This window comes from Porcisia hertigi, chromosome 25 (assembly GCF_017918235.1).
Source record: "Porcisia hertigi strain C119 chromosome 25, whole genome shotgun sequence".
NCBI lineage: Eukaryota > Euglenozoa > Kinetoplastea > Trypanosomatida > Trypanosomatidae > Porcisia > Porcisia hertigi.
Window position 1 is genome coordinate 647,182 of NC_090584.1, and position 18,588 is coordinate 665,769.

The 18,588-nt window shown below is 56.5% G+C and overlaps 7 protein-coding genes across 7 annotated transcripts; all 7 read right to left on the minus strand.

Moving 5' to 3' along the window:
* Window positions 1–1,135: 1,135 nt before the first annotated feature.
* On the minus strand, window positions 1,136–2,110 carry JKF63_04667 (uncharacterized protein; the record flags this gene model as incomplete). The annotated part of the gene is made up of 1 exon (XM_067900647.1): window positions 1,136–2,110. The coding sequence occupies one exon, from the start codon at window positions 2,108–2,110 to the stop codon at window positions 1,136–1,138; it is 975 nt and encodes a 324-aa protein (XP_067756668.1).
* A 1,171-nt stretch (window positions 2,111–3,281) lies between these two features.
* On the minus strand, window positions 3,282–3,719 carry JKF63_04668 (uncharacterized protein; the record flags this gene model as incomplete). Its single annotated transcript, XM_067900648.1, has 1 exon — window positions 3,282–3,719. The coding sequence occupies one exon, from the start codon at window positions 3,717–3,719 to the stop codon at window positions 3,282–3,284; it is 438 nt and encodes a 145-aa protein (XP_067756669.1).
* Window positions 3,720–5,511: 1,792 nt separating this feature from the next.
* Window positions 5,512–7,056, minus strand: JKF63_04669 (uncharacterized protein; the record flags this gene model as incomplete). The annotated part of the gene is made up of 1 exon (XM_067900649.1): window positions 5,512–7,056. One exon carries the CDS (start codon window positions 7,054–7,056, stop codon window positions 5,512–5,514), a length of 1,545 nt encoding a protein of 514 aa, XP_067756670.1.
* A 1,174-nt stretch (window positions 7,057–8,230) lies between these two features.
* Window positions 8,231–10,470, minus strand: JKF63_04670 (uncharacterized protein; the record flags this gene model as incomplete). The annotated part of the gene is made up of 2 exons (XM_067900650.1): window positions 8,231–9,553; window positions 10,219–10,470. 2 exons carry the CDS (start codon window positions 10,468–10,470, stop codon window positions 8,231–8,233), a joined length of 1,575 nt encoding a protein of 524 aa, XP_067756671.1.
* Window positions 10,471–11,255: 785 nt separating this feature from the next.
* Window positions 11,256–11,957, minus strand: JKF63_04671 (uncharacterized protein; the record flags this gene model as incomplete). Its single annotated transcript, XM_067900651.1, has 1 exon — window positions 11,256–11,957. The coding sequence occupies one exon, from the start codon at window positions 11,955–11,957 to the stop codon at window positions 11,256–11,258; it is 702 nt and encodes a 233-aa protein (XP_067756672.1).
* Window positions 11,958–13,164: 1,207 nt separating this feature from the next.
* Window positions 13,165–16,077, minus strand: JKF63_04672 (uncharacterized protein; the record flags this gene model as incomplete). Its single annotated transcript, XM_067900652.1, has 1 exon — window positions 13,165–16,077. One exon carries the CDS (start codon window positions 16,075–16,077, stop codon window positions 13,165–13,167), a length of 2,913 nt encoding a protein of 970 aa, XP_067756673.1.
* A 404-nt stretch (window positions 16,078–16,481) lies between these two features.
* Window positions 16,482–17,099, minus strand: JKF63_04673 (uncharacterized protein; the record flags this gene model as incomplete). Its single annotated transcript, XM_067900653.1, has 1 exon — window positions 16,482–17,099. The coding sequence occupies one exon, from the start codon at window positions 17,097–17,099 to the stop codon at window positions 16,482–16,484; it is 618 nt and encodes a 205-aa protein (XP_067756674.1).
* Between the last annotated feature and the right edge of the window lie 1,489 nt (window positions 17,100–18,588).

Below are 18,588 nucleotides of genomic sequence, written 5' to 3' on the forward strand. Positions count from 1 at the left end.
TGCACTCAAGTTACAAACACCATTGTTAATTCACGGCCAGCAGCGCAGAGGGCATAACACCCACAAGCGTTGACGGGCGCTCCTCACACACCGACCAACGCATACACACACACACGCACCCAAAAAAAAAAAACATGTGTATGTGTGTGTGTGTGTATTGGGTTATCTCCACTTTCTGCACTGAGGCGCACACAAGAGCGAAGACGATCGTAGCATCATGGAGCGATGCCTTTCCACTCCCTTTGGTTCCGTTGCCACTCTCCCCATCCTACTGCAAAACTCCTCATCCGTGGTTCTTTGGCCCTTCTGGTCCCCCCTCCTCCACGTCTCGTTTTTATTCCGCTGAGTCCCTTTTTTTTTTGTGGGGCCATTTTTAGATGTGGGGACACAGGGGGAGGAGGGGGGGGGTCCCCCCCCCCTCCCTGCCCCCATTCGAGTTCGACTCGTCAACAAAAACACGAACAGGAAAACACACAGACGCACCGGCTCACCCCAGACACACACACACACAATACACGCGGGCGTGCACGGAAAAAAACAAACAAACATGCATGTGCGCACCAGTACCACACAACAAGGGACTTATTTAGATCATTAGACAGTATACACCTCACCCCCCAAAAAAAGCAATAAGAGAGGGGGGAGAGACAAGACCGAGCAATATAGAGCGAGGAGGCGATCTCGAAGGCTTTGTCTGCACATACACACACACACACGCACACACACAGCCTGGGATATGGCAACTGGTACAGTAGGGATGCAGGAGGGAGGGGGAAAAAGAGAGGTGTGAAGGACAGCACCCCCCCTCTACAAATCACCATCACAGCTGCTTCAGCCTTACCGCTCCTCCTCCCTCCTGCCCCCTCCTTCACTTCTCAAGGTCGTATACACTACCTCCACACATCGGGGAGCTGGAAGAGGAGGAAAGAAGTTCCCTGTGGCCTCCACGACCCCCAACCCCCACCTCACCCCTCTGCTAAAAAAAAAACAGTGGGATTCGGTCCAGGCTGAGGATCCCACCATTCCCTCTTTTAGTCGACACACACACACACACACACACACAGAGGTCTTTCCACATCAACCGGCGAAGCCTTCCCCTTCCTCTCATACTCGCCGTACCACCCCCTTTTCATCTCTACTGCTGCTGCTGCTGCTGCTGCTTCTCGTTGTTGTTCTCAGCGCCAGGGCCGTTGTTGCGGCGGGCGGTATCCTCGCCGTAGACGGTGGAGAGGTGCTCGATCTGATCGATTTCTCTGCGCAGGATTGTAACGGCGCACTTGATCATGAGAGCGTCCTTGAACTGCTGCGAGTTGAAGTCCATGCGACCCGTCTGGTCACGTTGGCGCTGCAGTGCTTCATCGCGTATCGCGCGGAAGTTCTCAACGGCGGTCATCATCTCCTTCGCCTCCACACCACCACTGCCACCGCTCACGGCTTCCTGCGCCGCTGCCACCGCACGCTCCAGACGGCGCTGCTCCTCGTTCACGGCATCTGTTGAGGATTTGTGGTCGATAGAGGCCACGTATGCCACCTCATCGAGGTTCTGCAGTTTGCTACGGGGGAAGGGGCGGCCACCGTTGTAGAGGACAAGAGAGGTGACGTGGCTTAGCATGACATCCGAGGCGAGGTTGTTCAGTGGGGCGAGGGTAACCTCATGGTCAATGTGCTTGAGCGTGTGGTCCACGGGATCCTTGAAGACGACAGAGGCCGTCCACGTCACCTTTGGCGTTTCTGTATCCTCGTGGGGCATCTCGCAGTGCAGGTGGAGGCAGTGGCGACCCTGAAAGATGACAGATGGCGCGTTGCACCACAGCTGATAGTCCTCCTCCGTAAGATCTGCACCGGGCTGTCCCGCAGAGTACCAGCCTATGAGGTCTTGCGTCGTGTAGCGACGCTTCGCGGCGCGTCGGCGCGTCAGCTCGGCGCGGTGGGCTTTTGTGTTCGGAACCTCTGTGTCCTTGTGCGTGTGGGGAATGAAGTCTGTGATGAGGATTTCCTCGGCCCTGACTGTGCCAAGTATGTAGCCTGCGGCATACCTCTTGCGCTTGGCGTGTTCAATGATAAACGCTGCCGGATACGGCGTCAAGTGGATCGCGACCTCGGAAGACATGGTAAACTTCTGGTCGGTGTCGATGGGATAAGACCTGAGTCAGTCTGTATGTGTAGGTCTGTGTTGGTGGGCCTGCCGAGGGGTGAAGCTTTTTTTTTTGTGATGAAGCTCGGAGGAGATGTGCGTGTAGCTGGATGCGTGAGGCTGATGTGTCAACACTCGCGATGTGTGCGCGAAGAGGAGTCAACGGAGTTGTTGTGGAAGAGGAGTAGCCGATCACGTTAGTCGGATACAATTAAGGAGGACTTGAGCTACACATGCACATAGACACACAAATACGCTACAGCGAGGGTGCCCGTGTGTGTGTGGGGGGGGGGGAGGGGGAGGAGGAGGAGGAGGAGGGAGTGAGGTGGTGGTGATGGGGGCACGGGATAGCCCCAGCAGCGCGGTTTCCCTCCTCCCCTTCCTCTCCGTCCCTCACCTATGCACTCTCACACCTTTAAAGCAGCGTTGGCGCCTGCGCACACTCGCAGAGACGTTCCAGAGCCTCTCCAGTTTCGCTGTTTCTTTTTTACTTCTGTGTATACTAAAGGATTGCGCGTGGTTCCCCAAGCATGTACACTCGATCACGTACACACACACATATATATATATATATATGTGTGTGTGTAGAGGAAGGAGGGGGTGGGAGAAAGAAACCTACTAACAGACACACACACCATCCACTCAACAGACCCGCGCTGAGGAGGCACCGACGTAGCGGCAGGTGATACGCACTTCTGTCGTTGGCCACGCTGCTGCCGCTGCCGCGGATGCTCTTCAGGGCTGTCTTCCTACGTACTTTTTTTTGGTTAAAAAAAGAAAATAATATATATATATATATATTCCTTCCGAGGAGGGGAAAAACCCAAGTATGCACGCGGGAGTGTGTATATACATGATATATATATACACACACACATACACATACACACACACAATGTTTGCAGTTTGACATCTCTGCTCCACCACTCTGTTCCCAAGATAGCACCAACAAAACGCAGATGTCAGAGTTGTCGACGGCAATGATAGCGTTAAACTCATTTCCTCTTCTGAGAGGTGTTGATTGGGTGAGCGATGTCAGGAAAAAAAGTGTCGAGGGGCGGCCACAATACATGCTCACAGGGTATATTCCACTTATGTGCCTACGCGTCTCCCCCCTTCTGTGCAGAGCCGCCTCTTCCGCCCGTGTTTAGTGATGAGCACGAGCATCACTGCTCTTGTTGTAGTAGTCCTTGCCAGGAAGAGGATCACCTGGAGGCTGGATTATGGTGTCTTTGGGGCCGTAGGCGGAGTACAGCTTCTCTATGTCCGTGAAGATGCGGATGCGGAGCTGATCCTGCGGCGACAGCTTGCGCACCTCTTCCAATGAGCCACCCCAGCGCATAATCATGGCCTTCTCCACATTGTCAGGCTCCAGCGAGTGATCATTATGGTAGCGGTGGACGAAGTAGATCAAGGGAATGCCGCACGCCCAGAAGCGCACCTCACCGGGGATCATCCAGTGCGCGCAGCCACACCACGCGCGCTGGAAGTAGTAGTCACAGAAAGCACGCATGTTCATCACAGGACCGTTGAGGAAGCCCGGCGCGACGATGCGCTTGCTGCGGTAGGTGGAGAAGAGCACCATTGCCTGAACCCGTGTATTGGTAGCTGTATAGAAAGAGTCGTGTGGGTGAGTGGTAGTGCACGAGAGGGGCAAGGGGTCGAGCGCGCCTCGGGGGTGGGAGTTCTCTACGAGATGAGGAAGCTGCGGAAGTGTACAGTCAAATATATATATATATATATATAGTATATATGTGTGTGTGTGTGCAAGAGTAGTAGTGGGAAGACAAGTAGGTGAGCAGTACATGGTTAGAATTGTAGGGGGATTCACAGCATGACAGGGGAAGGTGCGGCATGGTTGTGTGTATCATGTAGCAGAAGCGACGGTGTGTGTGTGTGTGCGCGTGTGTGTGTGGGTGGAGGGGGAGAGGGGGTCTGTCAGCCATGCCGCCCCCCCCCTCCCCCTCCCCTTACCCCCAAGCCTTCTCTAGTGTTTCTTTCTCAGTCTCTTTCAAACATTCAACGTTCGTCTGCCTGTGTAGGCCTCCCCCCTCCCCCCCTTTTTTTGCCATATCTTTTCCACAGATGCATTTCTGAGTATTGTGTCTGCCAAGGCAGTTGGAGTGGGAGAGGAGGGAGGGAGGGGGGAGTGTGGGTGCACCTCTCTGTGCACTGCAATAAGCGCGAAATATTCCCTTCTCTGTTCTCTCTCTCTTCATCGGTGCGTTCATGATGTAACGGGGGCCTTGAAGGTGAGTGGACGTACACACGCGCGTGTGTGTGCGTGTGTGTGTGGTATGTCCACATGTACACGTACCCGTGTTCTGTACAAAGGAAAAAACAAAAAGAGGGAAGAAAGCAAGACGTATCATGTGCGAATATGCATATATATGATGTGAAACAACGAGGCGCAGCCCGGGGAGGGGGGAGAGGGAGGAGGAAGGAGGAGTGGGTCAGAGACGAAGCGCTGGCGGCGGGGAGAGGTCGTGCGGCGGTTTTCCAAAGAAGGAAAAAGGGGGCAGTCGCACACGACAAAGACCAAACCGCCGACAGTAGTGTTTTTTTTCTGCCAGTCCGAGTGTGAGGGAGAGAGGGAGGGAGGGAGGGAGAGAGGAGGAAGGAGCGAGGGGTGTGAGAAGATGATGTTCTCTCTCTCTCATTTTACCTCTCTGAACAAGCAAAGACTCTATATTTTGCAATATACCAAGGCCACCTCTTTTAAAAGTCCTGCATAGAAGGAAAGAGAAGCAGTCTGACAGACACAGTCAGTAGCGGCAGAACAAAATGTGCGGATGAGGAAGCGGTCTGCTTGGGAAAAAGAGGGGAGGGAGGGAGAAGGCTGGGAGGGATGGGGGAAGAGGAGGAAGGGGGAGGGGGGATGATGGAGGGAAATGAGAGTTTTGTGAAACGCGGACGGCCTGGACTTCACGCGACATCGACTACACCCACGCACACATTTTTTTTTGTGATAGTCCAGAACCCGCCAGTGTGAGGAGAAAACGTTCAAAAGAAGCAAAGCTACGAGGGGAACACAAAGGAGACGATACACAGGAGTGACGTGCACACACACACACACAGTCATACACCGACGCTTATAAACAACTTTTTTCTCCACGTCCCACTAGAGAGACTCCGGCCCCAGATCAGTGGCGTGTGCGTGAGAAGATTGTAACGATGAGAGAGAGGTGTGCGCGTGTGTGTGGGGGGGGGTGGGTGGGTGGGTGGCGGGTGAGTGGGCGAGCAGGTCCACATGTGGCCATGCGATTCGGTCGCTTTGAGCGGTACTCGGAACGCGTCGTCGCTCGCTCCCCATATCTCCCACCCACATTCTCTCTTTCTCATTCACTATTGACAGGCCTGCATCATCGTCCTCGCAGTCACTCCATGATGCGCAGCCCGGTCGACTCCAAGTCATAGATACCACGGTGGTCGTTGTACAGCTTGCAGAGACATTCAATGTACTTGCCTTGCCACACATCCAGATCCTCCTTTGTAGGGTTTGGAATGTGCGGCACTTCCAGTGGCTCTCCGACGACCACCACAATCGGGGAGCGATGCGGCAGAGGTCCGTAGTTGAAGTGGAAGAAGCCGCGACCGCGTATCAGCGGAACGACAAAGCCTACGCACTGCTTACAGAGCCTCAGTAGGCACTGGATCCAGGGCTCATTGGTCAGGTCCATGACGCCGTACACGTTGTTTTCCCCGAATCCGTACACCGGCACAAGTGGAGTCCCTTCCTGGAGTGCGATCTTGATGAATCCCTTGCGTTTGAACAAGAGGAGGTCGTTGCGGTTCGGTTTCGCCATGAGCGCCTCCTCCGCCCCACCAACGACAAGCATGATGCTTTGCCCGGCTCCCGACCGGAGCGTCTTGCGGATGCAGGATGCACTGGCATCACCGCATCCCATCCAAATTGAAAGTTGGCGCCACAAAGGCACGTAGAAGTTAATCGAGAGGGTCTGCAGGTGGATCGTTATGCCGTTGAGCAGCTTTGACGCGTTGTTACGGTCCATCCCGAAGTTGACCAATGCACCAAATGAATGAATGCCGTGCGGGTGGTACACAAAAAAATAGTTGCGCTCCTTGTCGATGCGACGTCGGACTGGTTCGGGAACGACGAGGCGCACAGGGAAGTAGTCACGGTAGTAACGCCATAAGAAACACCTTGTGAAAAAGAGGTTCTTCTGCTGGGGGTGGGTGGGCCGTCCAAAGGTGAGCATCCAAATGAGGTACATCACCATGAGGGGCGCCGTGTAGCGGGAGAGGAGGAGCAGCGTGGTGATGACCAGACAGATGGGGATGCCCGTGAAGAAGATAAATCCGGATATGATAAGTGACTGCAGCCTCCGCTCGCCGGGGGTGCGAATGACGCTGCGCCACGAGAAGCGCGCGCCGCGGACGTCGAAAGAGGTGGAGTTTGGGTTCTCGGCAACGTACTGCTCGAGGGCGGTGAGTAGCCGGTCGGCTGCTGTGGCCTTGGGGCTGTAGTTCCGCTTTGCTTCCATGGGCACAGATGCCTCTGCCGGGCATACAGCCTCTTCTTGTGTCGCTGCAGTGACCGCGAGGGCCGTCGGGAGCGTCGTTCCCTTGGACGGTGGGTCCTGCGCAACTAGGGACGGTGTGGTGGGCCCTGAAACGCAAGCGCTCGAGCTCGTGCTCCCGCATTCGTCCCTGGTATCGCGGTAGCGCAGCTCTTCCCCTACAGCGAAGAGGAACGCCCGACGGAGGTTTGACACTTCGGTGCTGGCGATGTACTGGCCGCGCTGCTGGAGCTGCTGGAGCTGATTGATCGCGTAAAGGATCCGCTCCAACTGCCCCTCGACCTCTTCTCGTGAGGCAGGTGGGCGTGCGTGCGTGAGTGGCGGTTCATCGGCGGGGGGACTTGCTTCGCTGGTACGATTACTAGCGCTGCGTCTGCGCATGCGCAGCGAGGCAGGGCTTCGTGCGGACACCTCGTCGGCCAGGATGTGAAGAGAGGAAGAGATGGTGGATGTGACGTGCGCTTTCAATGAACGTCTGGGCGCGTGAGTCTCCCCCTTTGCGCTTTCTCCCCTTTTTCTCGCATCGTGCAATGAGAGCGAGGAGGATGGCGGCGATTTCGTCCGCGGGGAAGTCGGCGCACTCACCTGCCGCTGTTGCTGCTGTTGTTGCAGCCGCAGCTGTTGTGGTGCCACGTGCATGGGTGTGCTGACGGCACGGTGGAGGGGGAGGAGAGGGGAGGGGGGTAATGGCGGTAGTGGCGATCGGTGTGTTGGCAAGGAGAGCCTACAAAAGACGACGCTGATCTCGGCGCGGAGATGTCAGCACAGAGAAAGGCGAGAGACAAAGAAAGGGGGCGAGGATACCGACCAAACACACAGAAAATCAACACGGTAAAGGGCGTTGTTGGTTGTGGTATGTATTTGGGTTACTTCCAAGAAAAACAATGGGAGGCAAGTCCCTCCCCCCCTCCAGTGCAAGGAGGAATGGGGGGAGGAGGGGGAGGGGGAGGGAGGGGAGGGGGAGGAGGGGAGGAGCCGGTGGGCAGCGCGTACGCGCTTAAGCGTTTCCTCAGTGACAGGGCGATATACCGGAGAAAAGATGGGATGAGATGAAGGGATATGTTAGAGGATCATACGAGGGAGGGGGGATGCACATGTGTGCGTGCTTTTGTCCCCCCCTCCCTCCCTTCCCCCCCCCTTCTCTCTCTTGTGCTGTGTGTGCATGCATGGAGAGAGAGGGAGAGAGAGAGAGAGGAGTGCGTGCGTGTGTCAGCGGGTTTCACACCACAGAGACAACTACACCGGCAACAACAAAAGGCCGCCATGTATATCTCTACATATATCTATATGTATAGATGTATGTATAGATGTTTTAACGTATCGACCATAGAGCAACACCCCCAGCGAACAAATGTGTGTGTGTGTGCATCATCCGTAATACAGCGACAAGGGACGTCACCAGGAATCCGACGCCAGACGCATGCCTCTCCCCCTCCCTACCTCCACACACACACACACACACACACACCACCTGGGGCTTTGCGTGCGTGTGAGGTTGTCTCTTTGGGGGAGAATGGGGGGGGGGAGGGGAGGTAGAGGAAGCAGCAGCTCAATTTCACGCTTGACTCGGCTGCGATTGATCGTTGGCGACGATATTCTCGTCCAAATCACCGTCCTCTTCGTCGTCATCAAATTCGCTAACTTTACTCTCTATCGTCGCTTCGTCTGCCATCGACCGGCCCGCCTCGGCGGTGGCACCGGCCATGAGGTGCTCGGCGCGGCGATCTGCTTCTGCCGCCCGTGCCTGCGCCGCTGCCTCGGCCTCCAAGGTTGCCTCTTCCTCTTCGAGCACCGAAACATACGAGTTAATCATCTTTTCCCACCACGCTGGGAGTTGCGGTGCAGCCGCGCGGCTGTGAAACTGCTGCTCAGATTTGAGCACTTCCGAAACAACCATCTCGGGCGTGAGGGTGCTGTCGACAACGTCCTTTTCGGCGTCGCCGGCCTGCGCAGATTCCTGCACCGCTGTGGCTGCCTGAGAGTCAGCTCCGAGCACCCCACCGCGCCCCGCCACGGCAGCCGCGACCGCCAACTTCTCTGTCGCGCGCACGAGCACATCCTTTTGAAAGGCCTGCATATCCTCAGCGTTTCGCTCCTGCAGTGCCTTATGGTACTCATACGACTTACGCAGCGAGTCCACAAAGTAGTTCTCCATCGCCTGCAGCCGACGCGCCACCAGGAGCGGCATTTCTTTCTGCTGATCGTACGTGTCCTCGTCGGCATCCTGAATGGCCGTGTCTTTTAAGGGGTCACCCGCTTCCACGGTTTCCTCCGGCGCCGGTATGGGCAGCAGTGCGCCGCTCTCTAGCGAGATGCGCCGTTCCTCCAGCTCACCCGTCTCCTTATTGCGCACCTTCACAATGTCGAGGTGGCATAGCTGGTTTGTAGACGGGTCGACGTGGCGCACGCGGAGAACACTAATGGGATGCTCACGCTGCACCACTTGCTCTGGCCGTGTCTCACTTGCTGGGATAACGACGTCCCGAACATTGACATTTTGCACAAGAATCTCATTCTTGTACTTGACGACGGCGATGATGGCGCCGCGTTGGCCAGCCCCCTCGCCAGAGACCACCTCGACTGTGTCACCTGGGTACCATATCCAGGGGTTGATCTCGTAATTTGGAGAAAAATACGGGTAGCGTCCCGCAATCTGCGTCTTCTGATGGGCTTCCAGATCACGCGCGATCCACTGGTTGTGGTAGGTGTGGTCTTGGTAGAAGTCGCGCTCTTTGGGATGGCGGATGGACTCGACCAGTTCGAGCCTCTCGCGGTCACGTAGATCAACCTTCTCGTCAGTGTAGATGCCATTAAGAAGACCCGGCTTCACCTTCGGGCGGCGCAGGAGGTTGGGGCTTACATTGTAGGCCTTCAGCAGCCTCTCCGGACGCTTGTAAAAACGTGACCGTGTGCGGTACCGTGCGTACATCTGCGCTGGAGTGCGTGCGTGCGTGCGTGCATGTGTGTGTGTGTGTGTGCACAAAACCAATATGAGTGAGATGGGGAGTGGTGGTGGGTGGGTGGGGGGGGCTAGAGTAAGGGGGCCACATAGGGTGCGCCACGTCGGGAGGGCAAATGATGACGTGTACGTGGGATAGGACTCCCTCCTTCCTTCCCCAGACCTGCATGATATTGCATAGCCAAGGGTGAGGCGAAGGAGGGTGGGGGGTAAGGGGGAGCCGGTGGCCCCCTCCTCCTCCTATATGCAAAGCACCTCGAAGGAGGGGTAATTCGCGCCGGCAGCACACTTTTGCATCTTTCTTTGCGTCTGTGACTGCAGCGTACACGAGGGGGTCAGGCGAGTCAACATTTTCAAGGGAGTTGCGCAACTCAGCTTGCGCTGTAAACGCTCTCAAGCCACATGTCCATTCGTGATTGCAAACTTGATTCATTCAACACAGCATCGGGCGCGGCGTTAGAGGAGGAGGAGGAAGGATGGGGGGGGGGGTGAGATGGGATATGCGTGTGTTGCCACATGCTCTCTCGTTGGTCCACTGCCTGAAAGCGACGCACACTCTCCCCTTCATCAGCACGCTACCATACCTTCCACCAGGGCTTATCCTTCCTTGCAAGGTATTTCTCCATGCAGGTCATGTATTCTCGCAGCTCTGGTTGGCAATGCTGCAGCGACGCCTTTGCTGTCGCCACGTCATGCTCGTGCATCATGACCGCGTGTTTTTCAAAGCAACGGAAAAAGGAGTCCGTCTGCATGGCGCACTGCTTGCATGACGTGGGAAAGTACTGAGGCAGTCTTGTGATGGCCTTTTCGCTTACGGGGGGCGATGGCTGCGTCATGGATAGTGTCATTGCTCACTGTGCCCTTGGGGTCGTTGTGGATGTTTCTTTCCCTAATCGCCGTGAGGAGTGGGGGAGGGAGGGAGGGAAGGGAGAGAGGGAGGGGGAAGCGGAGATGAGGGAGCCCATCGAGAGTAACTAAGAAAAGTGTCAGGTCCAGTCAAGAACTAACGTTCGAATCACCGGAAGTGCATGAGCGTCCACCAGCAATAGCAATCGCCGAGGAGCAGCAGCGGCAGCGAATTGTACATGGATAAATAGAGGCACGTGTGCCTAAAAACACAATCGCACACTCAAAACCCAAGCAGCGGGCGTCACTGACGATCTACTCTGAGAAACCCGCGCAGCCTGTTGCTCTCCATTGGTGCATGACTTCGCCCCCTCCCCCTCTTTAGACTCCTTGTCCTTTTTATTTCCTTTGGGTATAAATATAAATATATTCGTGCTGTGAGATTCATTTTTTTTGCAACGGGGCTCTCCATCCTTACGAGGCGATTGATAAACCCGTGGCATCACTCACACACACACACACAGCACGTCGTCGCTGCCGCCACCGCTTCCCTCAGCGAGGGGAAGGGGGGAGGGATGAGTGGAGAGTGACGGACAAAGACACCGTCACACCTAGGCGGTGCTTTCATGAAGGCAAGAGGCAAGGAAGGTGGGGAGGGGGTTAGGGGAAGGAGGAGCGGATACGTTACTGGCACTTGTGCCCATCCCTGTAGCACACCACTGCTGTCTCCTCCCCCGCTTCCCCCCCAAGTCACCTGCGCCCGTTACATCGTTTCTTATGAGTTCGCCCTACCGCCAAACGAGACGGTGCCGTCTGGCTTTATCACAACTTTGATTTTTTCACCCAGCTGTATTTGGTCGTTCACGCTGACGGTGCCGTCGCACTCCACAAAGGAGGCCATCTTGTACAGTCCCTTCAGCGTGATCTTCTCCACCGTGTAGGCGTAGCTACTCGGCATCGTGATCTCTGTCCACACATCCTTCTCGGCAGTGTCGTCGTCTGGGAGGATGTGGAGGATATCCACCGGCATCCCGCACGCTAAGAACTTCTGTTGCACTTCTGGCAGCGAGTCGCCTGGGATGTTCACTTCCTTGCCCGCGTCTGGGCTATGCGCGGGGAAGACAAAGCAGGCGAGGTCGTCGTCGTCGAAGCCGCTAAAGAGCAAACGAACACGCTCCGCACGCATCTCCGTAAAGTCATGCCCTTGGCCAGCCGTTACCTCCTTCTTGCGGCTAGTGCCCACCTCCGTGAGCTTGATGTTGAAGGAGGCGGCGTTTTGACCTTTCTGCGATCGTGTGTTGGCTATGACACGGTAAACCCTTTTATCGACGCGCAGCACCATGCCAGCGCGCACCTTATCGGCGAAGACGCCGCGCTGTTGTGTGAGGAGCGACGACGACACGACCCCTAGAGACTGTACAACGGAGACTGCCACACGCGCCCTAATGGGCATAGGGCATTGCCAGCAACGTAACATGACCACAGGAAAGAGTTTTCCCCCTCTCTCTGTGTGTGCGTGTGTTTGTCTGTGAATGGCAAGTGCAGTTTATTTTTGTGTGCGGATGAGGGGGGCAGGTGGTAGAGAAGTAGGCCAATCAGCAACATATGTGTGTGTGTGTGTGTGGGTGTGTGGGGGGCAGAGGCACATGCAGAGGAGAAGAGGCGCACAACCCCCCGCTTTCGACTAGTCCACACTCGCTCACTCACCCACAGACACAACATTAACGAAGGCCCAGAGGCCCCCTCCCCCCCCCCCCCCCTCCTCCTCTCCCTCCTTGAGGTGTCCATCCGATCAACGGGTGGTCACAAGGATAGCGGGTCTGTGGTGGTGGTGGTGGTATTGGGGGGGGGGGAGATAGACATGGACTCTCTCCGCCTCTCTCTCTACCCTTCCCGTATTCGTGAGGTAGAAGCCCTTTTCAACCAATGAGGAATGAGGTGGTGCCGGAGAGGGAGGAGGGGGGAGGGACGAGGTGTAATGTCAAGGACAGGCCCCAGTATCTCTCTGTGTGTGTGTGTGTGTGTGTGTGTGTGTCACGAAGCAGCAATTACGAGCCTCACCTGGGCGCCCATTTTGTCCGCTTTCGACTCGTCCACTTTTCCATTCCCGCAGCTCATCGAGCCGACACACACACCCTACATAGAAACAGACGAGCGACTCTCTCACTCACACACACATACAGAGAGGCGAATATATACATTTGGAGGCGCAGTGGGTGGGTGTAATGTTGGGGGGGGTCAAAGGAAGGAAGGAAAGGGGGTGCGTCAATCTATTTCCCCCTTTGCATATACAGTACATCACAGATGACGCTCCTCTAGGCCAACGCGATATGAGTGCACTTCTTCAAACTCACCAAACCAGGTGGGAGGCGACGTACATACACAGACACGAAACACACGAAAAATAATATCCCTCCCCCCTCCCCCATCTCCGTCTTCGTCCTGTCATTTCCACGCACGAGCGGTGAACAACAAAAAAAAATGTTTGCGGGTCCCTTGACAGGCGGTGGCGGTAGGGTGGGCGTGAGGCGAGCGATGTGTGTGTGTGTGTGTGTGCTTGGGGGGGGGGTAGACGGGTGGGTGGGTGGGAGGGAGGGAGGGATCTATATACTTTGTAGCGCCTCCCCGCCTTTGCCAATTGCACCAAGGTGGACTGTGGTTAAAAGATTCATGCGATGGGCACGTCACTTTTTGAGTGCCTTCTTGTTACTGTCGCTGGCAGATGTCCCCCCCGCCGCCGCCGCTCCACCACCACCATTAGCACCAGCGGTGGTGTTTGTGCTGATACCCAACTTTGTGTCGAGCGCGCTGATTTGTTTAGCGTACTGCTCTTCACGGTCACGCAGGATGGCGTACGTTTCCTTACACGGGGGCTCGTGGGTGACGTACGTCTTCTGCACCACCCGGCGTAGCGCGCGTGGCCCTTTGCCGCCATAGTCAATCGTGTAGGCCTCTAAGTCCACAATCAGCGTGCCTTCTTCCAGCCTCGTGGTGGTGCGGGAGTGGCCAAGGAAGAACTGCTCCACGTTAAGTACGTACTTCTTGGGAATTGGTTCCCACACTGCCGGCTTCACAACCCCTTCATCGAGTAGCTGCGCGTCGTGCGTGCGCATCTGCCACTCTACGCTTTCACTTTCCTCCACGTGGTGTTTCGCTATAGCGGCATAAAGTGAGGCGTTGCAGTGGGAGATGTACTGCGCACGGATGAGCGTCGGTGGGTGCAGTCGACGCCGATCGTTGCGACGCGCAAAGAGCAGAGAGAGGAAGCTGAGTGAGGACACGTAGGTTTCTGTCTGCTCACACTTCAGCAGGTACTTGCTGAGGATCGTCCTGGAAACGGTGCGGTCGCTCTGGGGGAGGCAGGAATCGTCTACCTGTCCCACCAGGCTGCCTCGCACGTCAAGGATGACGTGCAGCACGTCGTGCTGGTCTTCCTTGACGGATATGACGCGACACGATGTGACCAGCGGCAGCAGCCACGCGCGGTTGTGCGGCGAGAAGGACAGGTCAGCCAGCTCCAGTGCCTCCACCACGTTTTGTAGCTCCACCACCACTGCGTTATCGGGGATGGCCACTATGGGGCCATCACTGACTTCATCCCCTTCCGTGGCGGCAGTCGCGTGTGCGTCGTCGTCCTCGTTCAGAGTCGCGGAGTCCTCTGGACTTAGTTTGGTGTTCGACGCGTAGGGCAGCGACTGCCGCGCCACCACAATGAAGGGCAGCACAAACCAGTCCCCGCGTTGAATCTCGCGCAGCGACCGCTGCACGTCAAACGGAATGTCGCGATAGCCAATGTAGAGCGTTGGCGGAGGCTTTAGACGGGCAATCGCGTCAAGGCCGGACCCCCCGCAGCTCGCTGCACTGCTGTGCCGCTTACGGTAGCGAGTATACGCCGTGGCGGGGTCATCAGCGCTGTCTCCGTCATGCGCCTGGTCGTCTTCCTCATCTGGCACTGGCAACTGAAAGTCGACGCGTGGGCTGCAGTCTGCGGCCATTTCCGACGCGGCAGCCGCGGCGCCTTCCTTCCGGTCTGCTGCTAACTGCATTGCTCCATGCAACTCGGCTATCGCCGCTGTCTTTTGTTTCGCAGCCGTCCCCGGTGCACTACGCACGGGTTTGCTCTCGCGGCAGCCCTGCTCGGCTACCAGAGAGGCCGGCAACAGTGCGGTAAGCAGCGCCGCCCACTTGTTGAGGAATGCGCCGCAGCGGTCTGGCAGACCACCAACGAGTTCCATTTCCATGTCCTTTCCATTCGCGGGGGCCACCGATCGCGCAGCAGTGGCCGTGGAGTCCAGCAGCGTTTTCCGCATACGGAATGCACTGACCAGATCATCCGCGATCGAGCGCTCTGGCAGCGTCAGTAGCCTGGGAAACGTGCGTCCAACGTCCTCCGGTTCCATCGTCAGGAGGCAGCTCGCCAGTAGAGACGTGCGCGGCAGCCCTGGATACAGCCCTCCCCACTGCGTTGTGAGCAAGTCGTCGAGCACTATTACGGCAGCCACCTTCACACCCCAGTTGCGCGCCACCTCGCGATGGACCGCCAGGGGATCAAAGTCTTTGGTTTGCTTGAGCGCATTCTGGATGATGCGCTTCACGAAGCTCCCGGCGGCGTCATATGGGATGAAGAGCTCGTCTGAAATAGACCATGGCATCGGTAGCGGATAGCGCCGACGGTACTGCGCCGCCTGCCAGAGCTGGTCCAATTCCTCCAGCGAGAGTTGCTGAGTGAGGTGGCGGTCCTCCGTTGGCACCCGTCCATCCTGTGCGATCTGGGAGATGCAATGATCATAAATCTCAAGCTCCTCCACCACTGTGCGCTTCTTGATTTCTGTCGAGGTTAGGAATACCTGCTTGAGTATACGTTTTCCGCTCGCCTCTCGTATCAGAGGGCCCTCAATCTTGACCTTTGACCGGTTGGCCGGCATCGTATCAGGCGACACGAGACCGAGCGCCCGTGGCACGCGAAAAAGAAGATGTGTGTTTGGGTTGATGGCTTTGATGCACTGAAGTAGCAACACCTGCTTCGGCGGTACCCCGCTGTGCTTACCACGCTTGAAGGCAAGCTGGTGGACTGGGGTTGTCACGTGGGCTGAGTCTCCAGACCAGTAGGCGCGGAAGTGGGTGCTGGTGTTGATGAAGCCACTTTGCTCTGCCGCATGGCCTCCAGCGTTGCCCCCCAAGGCGGTGGTCGAGGACACGCGCTCAAGAGCGAACTGTTGTGCCACTGGGCCACGGAACTTGGTGAGGTGAATGTAGATGATGTCTCCCTCGCTGAGTGCGACGGAGACGCGGAACTGCACGAGGAGCGAGACTTCTGTGCGTGGTAGCGGCGGTGTAATGGTGAGGGCGCTCGCGGCAAATTCTGCAGCGTGGACGCCATTCTCTCCTGCCCCCGCTCCGTCGACTAGCACGGCAGTTGGCAACGGCATGTTCACTTTGGTGGCGGGCTGCGATCCAGCGTTCGAGGCGGTGTGAGGGCTGCCTGGTGCGTCGTGCACAGGCACTGATGTGTACTGACCGAATCGCTCAAACGCATCGAAGACGGGCTTGGCCTTCTTTGCGGAACTTTTTTTGCCACTCGCTGCCTTTGGTGGCATGGTGACACAGCAGAGGCAGACGCTCGTTTTATATCTTGTGGTGGTGGCTGCTGGTGTAAAATAAGGATAGAAGAGGAGGAGGGGAGGTGGGGGCGTAGCGATAGAGGAGAAGGGAGTAGAGGGTGAGGTGGTGTGTGTGTGCGTGTGTGCGTGCACGCGCGGAGGGGACACTACAAAGGAGTGCGCAAATGACACAGGGGGTTTCTTGTACTCTCTCTCTTTTTGATCTGCTTTTTCACTCTTGTTGGAGAGAGGGGGAGGAGGAGAATGGGACGCCACCGTGGCGACCCCCATGGGGGGAACTCAGTGTGCGGCCCTTGTTTTCTACCGCTGCTCAGCATCACGTATAAGCGAATTCATCTCTAGCACACAGGCGCGCGTGCGCGTGCTTGTAGTCCACGCAGTTAGTGGCGATAGGCCACATTCGTATCGACGTGGTGATACGATGTGGTGAAGGAGCGCAGCTTGACTTTGGTGCTGCCCTTGAGCACCTGTGGACCGCTCGGTTCCCAGGCCGTCGACGGCACCTGCGCGTTCGCCGATGTGTACACAAGCAGGTCAAAGGCGCACGGCTGCACAAGCACAGGCAGGAAGGACACACAGGCGGTGATCTGCCGCATCACGGCTTGAATTTCACTGCGCACGTCCTCTTCACTTTTTCGACCGCCGCCGTGCATCCGCGACGACGACGACGACGTCGGCGCTTCGGGCTCCGCTTCTATGTTGATCTCCCACCTCTCCAGCGTCCGCTCTGACTGGACGTCAGTGAGTAGGAGTACCAGACGCCGGCATGCCCCTTGCGCAATCCATGACGCAATTTGCTGTAGAAGATCCGCCAGGTACGCGTTCAAGTCTGCATCGGTGGAGATCATGAGCGACAGACCGTACTTCTTCACCTGCTGGAAGTCCTCAGGCGGGTAGACGCCGCGAAGATAGAGAACATTGTTGATGGCGAACCCGAGGTACTCTGTGACGGTGGCGACGGAGCCGGCGAGGGAGATGGCATGAGCCGTCTGTGTCATGACGTCGTGCTATGTGCACAAGCGTGCGTTTCTGTAATGGTGGTGGTAGGCAAAGCTAGGAAGAAGGGCGACCGGGTAGCATATATTGTTGTTGTTGTCCGAATGTCTCTGGTCGTGTGTGTGTATGCGTAACCAAGTCGCTGGGCGAGAGAGACGGGAGGGGGAAGACATTGGAAGGACCGACACAGCATTGCAGGGATATCTCTGCTTACATCTGAGTAGAAAGCAAACAGCTGAGGGTTGCGGTGAAGGTGGTGGGTCGAGGGAGCGTCGAGCGAGGCCATCCCGAGACTCGAAGTACCGTACACTATGTATTAGGGAAGGGGCGGGGCGGGTGATGCTCACTGTTTGTCCCCCCCCCTCCCTCAGTGGGAACACGCGTGTTATTTTTCTCGCAGGGATCGGGAATATGCACAGCGTATCGGTGTTTATACGCACATATATGCATATTTTGGTGATCTCGGGTGGTGACATGTGTGTTTGAGCAACGAGAAAAGGGGAGTGAGGCGTTTGACACGGTGCCTCGTTCTCCCGTTTCTTTCTTTCCGTCTCCCCTCTCCCCTCCCCCCCGCACAGCGAGTGCAGTGACCACAATTTCAACGCGTACACACACACACACACACACAGCCAAGGGGAGACGAAAATACATACATGCACACGCGCGCACACACATTCGTGCAGGTGCGCCAAGGTGACGCGTGTGTGTCTGGATTAAAAGAGTGAACCGACATCGACCCCACTTGTTCCCCCCTCCCCCCCTAACACACTGCGTCGCATCCATGATAGCAAGTCGAAAGTATTTAGTAACCAGAAATAATATTTGCTAACGTACATCGTGCGTGCTTTCATGCACACCCACACCTACACCCACACAAACGAAGACACAGTCAGGCACACACTTGCATGCATAACAACAACAACAACAAAAAATAAAAACAGAAGCAAGCACTGTCGGCAGAACCCACATGCCCCCCCCCCCTCCCCTCCCCCCCTTCTCCAATGAGGTGTGGGGAATATACAAGGTTGAGAATAGAAATCCAAGAGAGACTAAGGGCTAACCAAACATAACAGCATACCCGCACTACGGGGAGGGGAAAGTGGTGGTGGTGGTGGTGGTGGGAGGGGGGGGGGCAAAAAAAAGGGGAAACCAGTAGATGAGTACATACACATACACATATACATACATTACATATATGCATTATACACATGCATCTTATATCGATATTCAATATCCCGACGAAGTCGAGGTGTTTGGTGGTGGTGGGAAGAGGCGCCGGATGGCGACACTGACCACTCGTACTGCTTGGGCTAAGAGAAAGTCGCGCAGCGACGGACGCATCGCTGACGCTTCCCAACATACTTACATAGGCACAGTCAAGCACAGAGGGAGCCCATCGGCAGTGCTACACGTGCAGTTCCCATGGCTGTACCGAGGGGAAAGGGGGAGGCGGGCGGGGGGGTGGTGGTGGTGCGTAACCCCATTTCTGCG